Below are 13,041 nucleotides of genomic sequence, written 5' to 3'. Positions count from 1 at the left end.
GCCATAATTATACTTACGAGAAGCAGCAGTTAAACAGCCATTCATGGCTCGTTTAGTTTGCAAAATCTTTTTCAAAAACATCACATCAAACTTTTGAACACATATTTAAAGTATTAAGCGTAGTCTAATTACAAAATAAATTTCAGATTCCGCCTAAAACCGCGAGACGAATCTTTTGAGTCCAATTAATCCATCATTAGCACATGTTGGTTACTGTAACACTTATGGCTAATCACATCCTAATTAGGCTCAAAAGATTCGTCTCGCGATTTCCTCCATAACTGCATAATTAGTTAATTTTAATGTTCATGTATATTTAATGTTTTATTTAGGTGTCTAAAGATTCGATATGATGTTTTTAAAAAAAGTTTTTGGTAACTAAAAAACGCCTCGGAAGGATAATGTGTAGTTAACGGAGCTCAAACTGTTTGTCTTTCCTGTCATCAGCTAGGCACCTACAAAAGACACGATATCGACCAACTTGTCAAGATGTTCGGAAAACTTTGCCCCCTCTTTTTTTTTTTGGCTATAAGTATAATCAAATATCAATAACTACGGCTGTAATCACATGGAATAATACTTTGTGCTACAAATTAAATTATCGAAACAGCTAGAAAATTAAGTCACCTTTTTATATGATGCTTACGCTCACCATTCATATATACTGATCAGCATGCGTGTATGCTTGATTTCATCTCCTGGTGCTTACTCTCACACATGGATATGTTTCTGCATAAATCGTTGGGTTGTGCTAATTCATGTGCGTACATATCATTATTCTAAATAGCGGGGCAATGCATTTAGCGATTAATCTTCTCAAACATACTTATAGCTGGCTAAATATGGCTGTAGTGACTAAGTTGTACATAAGAGCAAACAGCTGTAGCCGGAAATTTAAAACTCAGGCTAGCTCGTATATCTCTTCATATGTAATAAAAAAAATTGATCATTATTAATTCGCTACTATCTCAGTCTTAAAATATAAGTATTTTAAGAGACACCGTAAAACTAACTTTATTTTGGAACAGAGGGAGTGAAATTTTGTCATAGAATAATTAATCAACTTAGCAATAAAAAAATGTCTTTTTTTTGTGTGGAGTAAAATTTTACTTCCTTTGAATGGCTGTGATTAATTCAGAATTATTTCAGATAGGAAGTCCATCACACAGAAAGAAAAATGGAGGCTTCTTGACCATGATCATTCCCCCACCAAAGTCCACTGGATAAAAGGCACCCAATGCAAAGCTGCTCACTTTGCCACCCTCTTCTTCCTCATGAGACCTTATCGATCTCTCTCTCATCTCAGATGCAGAGCTAGCTCTAGCTCTAGCTCACTAGCTGTGCTGCATCCATCTTCTTCTAGCTCGCAGCTCAGGGGAGGAGGAGGAGGAGAAGCTAGCTGGCTGGCTATGGAGTGCTAGGCATGTGTGCGCGTGCGTGTGAGGTGTATGCTTCTCTGTGGCAGAGCAGATGATCCATCATGTCCGGATGCCGTCCAAGCTGACGACGACGACGCCATGCTCGGGTTACCAGCTGCTCGCGGCGACAGGCCGCCCGACGATGATGGCGACGGCGGCGGCGGCGGCGGCGCAGCCCCCGCGGCTGCAGGCTCCGGGCAGCGGCCATTGTCGCCGGGCTGGCGTGCGGGGGGCGGCGGGGAGGCGAGGGGGCTCGTGCTCGCGTGCGCCGACCTCGTCCACCGGGGGGACATCGACGGGGCACGCCGCGCCGCGGAGGACGTGCTCGCCGGCGTTGACCCGCGGGGCGACGCGGCCGACCGCCTCGCGCATCACTTCGCCCGCGCGCTCCTGGCTCTGCGCGTCGGGGACAGGGGCGGAGGCGGCGGCGGCGGCGGTGAAGGGGCAGTGGGCGTGGGCGTGGGCGCGGCGCCGTCGGAGATGGTGCCGTCGTCGGTGGCGTACCTGGCGTACATCAAGATCGCGCCGTTCCTACGGTTCGCGCACCTGACGGCGAACCAGGCGATCCTGGAGGCGGCGGCGGACGACGGCGCGCACCGGCGCGTGCTGCACATCGTCGACCTCGACGCCGCGCACGGCGTGCAGTGGCCGCCGCTCCTGCAGGCCATCGCCAACCGCGCCGACCCCGCCGTCGGCCCGCCCGAGGTCAGGCTCACCGGCGCCGGCCCCGACCGCGACGTGCTCCTCCGCACCGGCGACCGTCTCCGCGCCTTCGCGAGCTCCCTCAACCTCCCCTTCCGCTTCCACCCTCTCATACTCCCCTGCACGGCCGAGCTGGCCGCTGACCCGACCGCCGCCCTGGAGTTGCACCCCGACGAGACGCTGGCCGTGAACTGCGTGCTGTTCCTGCACAAGCTCGGCAGCGACAGCGAGCTCGCCGCCTTCCTCAGGTGGGTCAAGTCCATGAACCCTGCCGTGGTGACCATCGCGGAGAGAGAAGGAACCTCCGCCTCCGCCTCTACCGGAGATGGAAGCGACGACGTCCCCGATGAGCTGCCGCGGCGGGTGGCGGCCGCGATGGACTACTACTCATCGGTGTTCGACGCGCTGGAAGCGACGGTGGCGCCGGCCAGCGCGGACCGGCTGGCGGTGGAGCAAGAGATCCTCAGCCGGGAGATCGACGCGGCGGTGTCGGGGCCGGGCAGCGGCGGCGGCCGCGCCCGCGGCTTCAACGCGTGGGCGTCCGCCGCGCGCACCGCCGGGCTCGCGCCGCGGCCGCTGAGCGCGTTCGCGGCGTCCCAGGCGCGGCTGCTGCTGCGGCTGCACTACCCGTCGGAGGGGTACGCGGCGGAGGACGACGGCCGCGGCGCCTGCTTCCTCCGGTGGCAGGACCGGCAGCTCATGTCGGTCTCGTCGTGGCAGCCACAGTAGCTTCAGCCTTCAGCCATTAACCGCGCGCAGCGGCAATGGCGCACTCCGCAAGTGATCAACAGCGGCGCCGTCCGACCTCGAGAGCTCCATTAATGGCGTCTTGATCGCAAAGTAAGTTACCCACTCGATCCATCGCATTGGCACAAACAAAAAGATCGGATCTTTCGAAGGATGAACTGATAGTCTCAGTGCATGCATGCAACGAACGATCTAGTAGCACTCTAGCTACTAGCTAGCGATCAAGCAATGGTGCTAGGCTCCTAGCTAGCTGCCATTTTCATGGCTACTCGAGGTTGGATTGATTGCTAGTACATCTGGGAGGAGATCCAGAGGAGGAAGAAGAAGAGATCGAGAGGTGTGGTGTGTGATGGACACGTTGCATGAGAAGGCGCCATTGGGAGAAGAAAGAGAGGATCTTTGAGCATTCAACTTGGTGAGCCAGCTTCCTTCTACCACTAGCTCTAGCACCCAATTCTTTCCAATTTTTTTTTTAATTTTTTGCTTGACAGTCTTGATCTTTTCCATTAGTTACTCCTACTTTTGCTTAACTTTGATACCCAAATCTGATATTAGTGGAGTTGTTATAGATTGTTGGTTTTGACACCACTGCTACATATCTAGATTTCTATAGATCTATGTTGATTACTATGTTAAAGGGGTGTGTGCATGCTGCATGAACGCCCTTGCAAAATTAGGTCATGTTGCATATATACAATTGATTTCTTTGATCCCAAATAATGAAGATGATCTCTTATTGTGGCTCAATGGATTGGGCGCCCATTTTAAAAACCTATCCCTGCATTTCACTTCCTCTCTCTCTCTGGTGTTTGATGCGGTTGTTTGTATTATAACTAATCATGCTTTGGCCACCACTAGCCATAAACTAATGCAATTTGGTTGGTCTTTGTTTTACTTAGGGGGGTAATGAACAATGATCACTCTTGTGTGCTGCCAAAGGCCAGTGTACACATACATATTGTAGCTAGTAATCGATTATATAATATTTATACCACTCTTGTGTTGTGTAACTAAGGTAGCTGCTACTACTTAGCTAGCTGTTGCATTAAGAGAAAAAAAATAGTAGAATCATGTCTCCTGCTGCCTAATTAAGGAGGAATTTTCTTTTGTTCTTGTCCTGTGTCAGTGTGTCTATGCCCCAGATATGGTGGAAGCTGTCCTGGGGAGAGCATGGAAGAGATGGCATGATCCCATGCATCAATGCCAACCCTAATTCCTGCCCCCTGTCCCCTCTAGCAAAATCATGGGATTTCTCAAGCCCAAGCACCCCCTTTTGGTGGCACACCCTGCAATCCTTAAATCTTTCACTTGTTCAGCTGCTTCGTCTATCTGAACATGACCATTTCTTTTTTTCTTTTTCTTTTTGTTGGATATATGAATCTCTCTCTCTCTCTCACACACACACACACATATCTGATTTTTCTATCTTGCCTTTGCATTGGGATCTTTGGGTACATGAATTCTTAATTGGTTGGTTGATCTGAATTGCGCTTCATCTTTAACATTTATATGTAATTTGTTGGTGGTTCTTTCATTCCTTCATTCTTCTTGCATCACGGCCACTTCTTTAATTGCATGGTTGGAAGAGCGAAAAGACAGTGCCACTCATTGTCTCTGTTGTTTGTAAAGTTCTTTAGGTTGACCACTTATAGTCTCTAGTTCTCTACCAGTCTTCCAAAAGTTATTATTATTATTATGTTGAGAAAAAAATAAGTTAACTACTAATCGAAGCACCTTTTATGAATTTGAAGTTGCACTAGTTCAAAATTCAATTTGTTTTAATTAATGTGTTGCACTAAATTCTTCAATTCTGCATATACTAAATGTATGTGTAAGGAACTTGAATGTAATTAATAACAGTAATAATTATTAGACACAACGTTAGCAACAATTTTGGAGTTCAAACCCCGGAAAGGATTTTATTCATGCGTCTTATTTCTTAAATTTATAACATACATGTGTAGCGGATAATTTTATCATCCTTGAAAAATTACCTGTAGTTATCAAAATTTTAATTATTTAGAGCTACAAGCACCCGGAGTTATCAAATTTTATACTTGAAAAATACGATATCTTCTAATACTTTATCACGAATGGTAAAACTACTCGTACGTAGCATGACTGTCTACGATAAACCATGAAATCTTAACTACTTTACATATCACAGATTGTATATAAAGCATGAAACATCTTTTATCAATGCTTAATAAAGAAACAATGGAGAGAGGATCAGCATTGATTGCATTCTTTCGTCAGTACCACTTTTAGTTGATTTTAGCACATCAGCAGCCTAGCTGGTTTAACCTAACCATAACTGACTAACTACTAAGTATTTACTGTCAATATTATATGATAAAAGGGCTTTTGCTGATGATGACTCATATACTATATATATGTGTGTATGTGTCTTTAAATTTTGTTGTTTTAGTTTGTTCAGTGAGTCAACTGTAGTCATTGGATAACAATAACATCGCATCTACAACCTCCAGAAAAAAATAAGGTCTGCTTTTGACTTTTCAGAATCAATCAGACCTATTTTTTTATCACTCAACTTTATCAACATATATTATATATATTTGAAAATCGTCATAAGTAATATTAAGAGAGTATATACGAAAAGCATTCCAAAAAGTTTAGTTACTCCTATATCATTTCATATATCGAACTACATATAGAAATATTTTTTTATCAAAATCAATATATATATCATTGTTGCAGTACAAGTTCTAGAGAAAGACTGACATACTTTTGTTACCAAGGTAATCCCTCTATCAAAAAAACCAATTTTTTGGTTTCCGTGTCCAGTATTGACCAATCTTATTTGAAAAATTTTCAAGAAATTAGAAAAAAATAGTCACACGTAAAATATTATTTATGATTTATCATCTGATAAAAATAAAAATATTAATGATAAATTTTTTTAAATAAAACGAAGAGTCAAACATTGTAGATAAAAAGTAAAAGATTAATTTATTTTAGGACGAAGAGAGCATGAGTTATGAAACCAGTGTCCTATAAGCTATAGGAGGTTATTTATATCATTCTTCCCGTGGATTTTACAGAATGTTTCAGATATCACCCTCCATACAAAGTGCTCTTGCATTTCCCCTAAACAACTTAATGTGGTTTGCTTAATTAGAGCCGAAAGACAAAAGTATTGTTTAACCCAAAAGATTTGCCCTAATATAAATCAAACAAAAAATGACACAAATCAATGATAGGATCATGACATATTTGGTGGCATGCACCAATTTTCTTTGAGCCATTTCTGGACACATACGTACACACAGTGGCCAGCAGCGAATGCATGCATCATGCACACGTAACATCACATCGGCTAGCCAGCAGCCAGCTTAGCCTAAGCACATAGGCATTATTACTATACTTATTTTTTTTCCTGCGGGATAATAAATTTTCATAAAATAATGGCTACCTAATAATAACTTTATACAGAGTCAAGCAGAAAATTCTTTACCAATCCCTCCATATTTCAACGTATAACGGCATTGACTTTTCTGTTACCATTTGATCATTTGTCTTATTTAATAAATTTATATAGAAATTGTATGATATATTTAAAATATATTTAGTTATAAATCTAATCATAATAAAATAATTTATAGTTATATAATTTTTTAAATAATATAAATAATCAAACACGTAACAAAAGTTATCCGCATCATCTGTTACCGTAATATTTAAGGAGAGAGGTCCTTGTGCTCTCTGCTTCAAACTTCACACGGTCGTGCATCACACTATATACAGTAGGTAATCACAGTTTTTTGTCATAATTTAGCTATCAAATACTCCCTCTATTTCATAATGTAATATGTTTAACTTTTTTACTTATAATGTTTGACCATTTATCTTATTTAAAAATTATAGAAATATCATTTGTTTTGCTTGTGACTTAGTTTATTATCAAAAGAACTTTAACCATGACTTTTTATCTTTTATATTTATACTAAATTTTTAAACAAGACGAATGATCAATAATAAGTGGCTACCACTATCGACTCTGAAGGTCGCGTTTATTTGCAAAGCAGACAGACAAAAAAAATGTTAAGTTAATTTTCTGAAAACTAAATTGTCTCCTAATTAAACTTCTTGAATAATAAGTCATCTGACAGACGATTAATTCGTGCGTGCAAGGTTTCAGAAAAGACCTAACAGACCATGCGTGCATGCACGCTGTGACCTTGTATGCCGCATGACTTCAGGAGGAGAATTTTCTGGATAATTATCGGGTCTTTGCTTTAACAGAAACTACCCAAAAAGAAAACACTTTTTAAAAACCAATTAATTAATTGTTTTGTTTTGGTGTATCTAAGGGATGGTCCCAGTGGGACCGGGACTAAAAAATACAACTCTAAAGTGCATATGTATGTATAGAAATAAAAAAAACAAAATCAACATCCCTTAATAATATGTGATAGTGGTTTTGGATCAGTTTTATAGCTGTATTTTTGGCTTGATACATTTTCAGTATTTCAAAAAACTATATAGGATGGGCTACCTAAACTTTGGAGGGTAGATACGCTAGTTGCCTACTTGTCTTTAGATTTGGATTTGTCTTGGTCAGCTATAAATATAACGCATAATCAAATCAAATGTCGAGTTATCCAAATTACTCCCTGTGTTTTATATTATAAGTCATTGTATGTTTGTTTTTGGTTAAGCCTTTCAAAGCTTACCTAAATTTATATAGAAATATATTAAAATACATAACACCAAATTAGTTCCATTAAATTCACCTTGGATTTATTTATTTTGTGGTACAAAATTATTTTTTAAAAATTTATCAAGTTAAAATGATTTAATTTAGAACAAACAAACCTGAAATTACTTATAATATGGGAGAAATTTCCATTGGAACACGGAGAACGTATATCTTGGCTAGCTAGCTAGTTGAGCGCATGCAAAAGAAGAAAAAGAGAAATATTTTTCATAATGTCGAAGCAAATATATATATATATATATATATTTGCTAGCTAGTTTTGTTTGCCACAAATACGTCTGCAGTTCCTTGAGTTTGCATGCATGCGGAGTACAATTATTAACTCATTTCTACAGCTGAGTCATCATGTCCTCAGCAAACAGCAAAGTCCAATGTATGCATGTGCCACGTGGCGCCTAACCATTGGTCCAGCGGTGGAAGCCGAGAGGTAGCCTCCCACGCCATGCATGCAACGGCGGCCCCGCGCCGCCGGCGATCGACCGGCGGCGCAACCTGTGCCGTGCCCGTCCGTATACGAGAACTTGAATGATGATGGCTTAATCAGGGCCGGCCTTGCGGTGGCGCCGGCGGGTAGTGCCCGTCCTCGACCGGCGCCGACGACGTCGCCGCCACGATCTCCTCCAGGTCCGGACCCGCCGCCGCCGCCGCCGTCGCCAAGGCGGCGGAGCTGCCCGCGTGGTGGTGGTGGTCCCTGGTGGCCTCGGCGGCGGCGTCCTCGGCGTCGGCGCCGCGGGTGCTGTGGCGGCGCTTCATGAGGAAGGGGATGCGGAGGTGGGAGTGCGGGTGCTGCGGCTTCTTCTTCCTCACGTCCGTCGCCCAGCTGTGCACCGACACGTGCACCGTCTCGCCGAACGCCTGCAGCTTGATGTCGCCGCCCATCTGCATGCACACGCGCAGCGCACGGTGACGTCAGCCTCCGTCCCCCACTAGCTCACCACTGCTTAAGCATGATGAGTAATTTGTTGTTAAGAGTAATTATGTATTAATTAGCAGGGATAATTGGATCTTAATTACGTGGGTGACAATGGCGTAGAGCGGCAGCGTGCTGTAGCTGCAGAGCACCTGGACGACGATCCTGGGAGTTCATGGCAGAAACATTCGTAAAGTTCAGGTCAATGCAGAGACATTTTAGTATTTTGTTTCATGATTCGAAAAAAAAAAAGGCAACCAGCTTCTAGCAGAAATCGGATGTAAAGCTCAAATTTAAAATTTTTACTAACCCAATAGCAAGTCTTGGGAGGGCATAAGATTTGTTCTCCATGATGCATGAGTCAAACCCATATGTTGCCTGTAATTCAAAATTCACCAGCTTGTTTAGCACCATAGTTTTGTACTTTCTGACATCTCAAAATATTAATGCTGTAAAACTTACCAAAACCCAGAAGAAAAAGCCCATCTCAAAGGAGTTCTGGAACAAGATGAAGTGGATCAAATGGAGAACAATCCTAGGCTTGCTAAACCAGAAGTGCTCCTTGCTTGGCTTTGTCCAGGGATCTCCTGATGTTCCATCTGGACAGTCTGCTGCTTCTTGTGCCAGCCTAGTGCTTATGAGCTCCAGCTTTGTGCCAACAATAAGTAGCAGCTGCAATGTGCCCCCAAAAAGTTGGAATTCTTCAATCATTAGAACTGAAAGAGTGTGCTCACTGTAGTCACATATATAGGGTGGTCTTTATAGTTCAGACTTACAATTAAGGGCAAGAAAGACAGCCAGAAGTATGTGTGCCACCCTGCATTGGATGTAAATCAAAAGTTTACACTTTATGGCCACCTCTAATAGCTCCTGGAAACTGGATAATTTCATTCAATGACAAAATGCATCCTAGTTCATACAATCAACACTCTGGTGCAGATAAATTGTATTGTGGTCCTCCCATCAATGGCTTGCTCTGAATGAGTGAAATGATCATGGTGCATGAATTGGAAAGGATGTTGATTGCTATGGCCAGAGTCTAAATTGGGATAACTTAATTAGATATCAGTATGGTGGAATTCAGTTATCCAGACATATTTGAGGGCACTTGTTTTTAGGTTTATGAGAATTACCATTTATATTCAGCAGCAGGAAGAGGATAACGAAAAGCCATAGGTACCAGCTGCATGTGGGTGCACATCATCAGATAAAGTAAAGATGGTCAAGCAATGTTAGTATTTTAACCAAGATACTAACCTGATTCCAACAACTTCTTTAAAATCATGCTCAAGAGCACGAACCATGTACTTGTGGAAATCAAAATCTGGACGGTTTGGGTAGTGCCTCTGGAGAAAATTTGTCCTATTAGCTTCAAAAACAGTACGACACTTATGATTGAGCTGAAGTTACTGAACAATGCATCTTACCTGCACAAAAGCTGATCTAAGCACTTGATAATCTGGTTTACCAACAGAATCATAAAACTGCTTCAAGAATGAAATCTGAAATCATGTGTGAAAAAAGTCGTCTGAATTAGAATATAGAGAAACTAAGTTGAAATTTGTATCTGTGACAAAATTCGAACATCTAGGTTTGCTTTAGGCAGCATAGAATTTCTGCTATAACTATGCAGACAGTATGATACGCAGTGAAAACAATATCTTGCTGAGCGCCGTGCCTCAGTGCACTGTCCTAGTAGAAGCTACATGAGTGTTGGTCATGATAGTGCCATGTTGCAGGGAGACACCTGAAATAAGGGGGAAAAAAAAGCAATACAGTACTGCTACGGTTTTTGCTCATGGCATTCATATGTTGCTGTCAGAATAGCCTTTCCGTACCTTAATTAACCTTATCTGACAATGGACCATCTACAGGTATTCTATTCATTTATCACAATAAAATGTGTGTGTGTGTTCTGATCACACCTTTGGACTATATGACAACCTACTCGTAGACCCTATAATTTTTATGTTGCTGGCTATCCACATATTTAATTCCTAATTTACATGATGTTATATAGTAAAATTTTATATTGGAAATTTGGAATTCTAGTTCTGAATGTTGAATGTCTAAAATTTTTCATTGTTTTTATATAATTCACTAGAGGTGAATATATTTATCTTTTTTATAATAGACGGTCACCAATCAACGACTCAGCATCAGGTGTTCTAGAGAAATATTTAGTTAGTTAACAATTATAAATTCTAAGTAAATTTTGATACCACTTTAAAAGCAATACTCTAAAAAGTGGTCTGATTTTCTGGGGGCAGTAAATCCTAATTATCAATTGTCTGGGAGTTAGGAACAGGGAAGCAAGAACAGAGCAAACAGAGAATCCCTTTTAGTCTCGTTACGATCCTAAAACCTCGGATATTAGGAAAGGACCTAATATCAATTAAATAGGTATAAATGAGGCTTCGAACCCAGGCTAGCTAGCCCATCACCTCGTGGAGCTAGCCAGAAGACCCCTGGGTGTTTCTCATATCGTTACGATCCTACTTTGTTAATTCCTAAATGACGAATAAATAATGGCATTACAATAATTGAGAAGCATAATAAGTGGCACAGATTACTTACAGTCCATCTTACAACAACAAATTTCATCCAGTCTGACTGCTTTGGGCGCTCCTTAATTCTTCCTTGTTGAATATCTTTCTCCCATTTCTCCCATTTTTTCATCTGGAAAATTACCATCGATGAGTTATTTATCTAGTACACCATGGGGAAAACATACTTACCCCTTCAAATAGTTTTACCTTGGCTACACCGAGTAACAATGTTGTAACACAAAACACAACATGGACCACACCAAGGACAAAGATAAAGATGTGCAGCTGATGCAAAGCCTCTTCAGATAGCATAGGAACTTCACCCTGCAGAAGGATAAGAATGTGATTTCAGAACGGCCAATCTGGTTGAATTCATGGAGATAACAAGTTCATGTTCGTTTTAATCCTCAAGAAAGAAAGATATGCACCAGAAACAAATTCTTTAGGGAAACAACAAAGCTAAACAATCCGGACTAGCCACTTGGCAGTAGAGTTTATCAAATCTTCCAAAAAAGAAGAAATATCTCCATAGTTCACATTCTACCTTTCGCTTGCAAAGTTTGGCAGCATCTCCTGTGGCCTCAGACGTCTCTCTCATGCATGGAAGCATGAGACGTGCAGCACTCTCCGGGATGCAAATGTGATTGATAAATTTTTGGAAGACGCTTAGTAGGAAGGAAATGAAACCCAGAAGCATCAACTCTGCACAAAGTAATCATCAGACTGGATCAGGCAGTGAATAAATGGCCCAAATTATTGTGTGGCATACTGGCATGAGTAGACTGATCTTCCAGTGTGTCATGAAGCATTTTATCATTTGTTATGTGATACTTCTGTTCAGACTAAATACTCAGCGTAGTTGCATTCTAGTATTGAAATTTCCTGAGAGAGAAGACAAAAACTAGAACTTATGCTATAAAATCTTTTCAGGTTCTGCTAATCATAACGGGTGTAAGAAAATGGAGTGAAAATTTCTCCCAAATCCAACAAAAAATTGTTCTGCAGGAATCTAACTATAAGAACTTGGATAATACTACCTTCTTTGACCCTCTGAAGAGCGGAAAACAGTGCTTCTTGGCCATTGAATTTTAGCACCTGAACAAGGATACAGGAAGAAAAATTTAGTAAAAGGCAAATTTTTTTAGCGAAGTTATTGCTGTAGAACAAAGTGGCGGCTCAATGATCTACTTCAGGAATTTGTATAGCTAAATCCATGTTTCCCACAGAGTAAATTGTACCAAATTTCCTATCCAATTTTGAATTATGTACCATCAGAATCTAGCCCTTTTTTTTCTCACAAGCCTCCAATTGTGTCGCGCAAGTAGCCAAGTTCATCATCAGTAAACCATACAGAAAAAATGGTGCAGAAGGAACTGAAGTATCAAGATTGGACAATCCCAGCTATGACAGATTATTACAAGTAAATTCCACTGCGCTCTCAATCTACAATTTTTCGTATGAATCAGCAGCATCGAATCTGAGTGCTTAACTGCTTAATAAGTAATTAACTGAACAACTAAGCAAACGGGGAGTAATCAATATAGCTGGAAACATTATGAGAAGCAAAAGGAAAAAAATGGTATGCAAAGTGGAGGCGGGCGTTGCCTTGCCGAGGCGGTGGAGGAGGCGTTCAACGGCGAGCGAGATGGCGACGATGACGAGGCAGACGCCGGCGACCACCCAAGTGGGCGTCAGCGCCAGCGACTGCTCCTCCTCCGCCGCCGCCCCCATCTCCCCCTCCAAGCTAGGCGGCGGCGTGCTGCCCGCGGCACGATGCGGCTACCGTTAAGAGGGGGTGGCCTGCGGAAAGAGAGGACGAGGGGAATGGAGGGAGCGAGACCGGCGCGGCGACGCTGGCCACTCACCGGTTTCTGCGGCGGGGGGCGGCCGGCCGGCCGCCCCCTGCATGCCCCGAGACCCCGCCGCGACAGCGAGCGCCTTGTCCCGGCGCGGCGCCATGCCGCTCGCTTTCGACTT

At 42.6% G+C, this 13,041-nt stretch overlaps 2 protein-coding genes across 2 annotated transcripts; one reads left to right on the top strand and one right to left on the bottom strand.

Annotated features, from left to right (window-relative positions):
- The first annotated feature begins 1,448 nt into the window (after positions 1-1,448).
- On the top strand, positions 1,449-2,849 carry LOC121053448 (protein MONOCULM 1-like). Its single transcript, XM_040520358.1, has one exon. It carries the CDS (start codon positions 1,449-1,451, stop codon positions 2,847-2,849), a length of 1,401 nt encoding a protein of 466 aa, XP_040376292.1.
- Positions 2,850-7,728: 4,879 nt separating this feature from the next.
- Positions 7,729-12,831, bottom strand: LOC102718903 (MLO-like protein 1). Its single transcript, XM_015833009.2, has 13 exons — positions 12,670-12,831; positions 12,102-12,159; positions 11,609-11,766; positions 11,272-11,388; positions 11,093-11,194; positions 9,943-10,017; positions 9,773-9,861; positions 9,649-9,698; positions 9,292-9,332; positions 8,978-9,187; positions 8,826-8,893; positions 8,620-8,680; positions 7,729-8,484 (listed from the first exon to the last, which is right to left on the bottom strand). Exons 1-13 carry the CDS (start codon positions 12,793-12,795, stop codon positions 8,146-8,148), a joined length of 1,494 nt encoding a protein of 497 aa, XP_015688495.2. The 5' UTR covers positions 12,796-12,831; the 3' UTR covers positions 7,729-8,145.
- Between the last annotated feature and the right edge of the window lie 210 nt (positions 12,832-13,041).

Source organism: Oryza brachyantha, chromosome 2, assembly GCF_000231095.2.
Source record: "Oryza brachyantha chromosome 2, ObraRS2, whole genome shotgun sequence".
Classification (NCBI taxonomy): Eukaryota; Viridiplantae; Streptophyta; class Magnoliopsida; order Poales; family Poaceae; genus Oryza; species Oryza brachyantha.
Note: the sequence above shows the minus strand (reverse complement) of the source record. Positions and strands in the feature narration are given on the sequence as shown.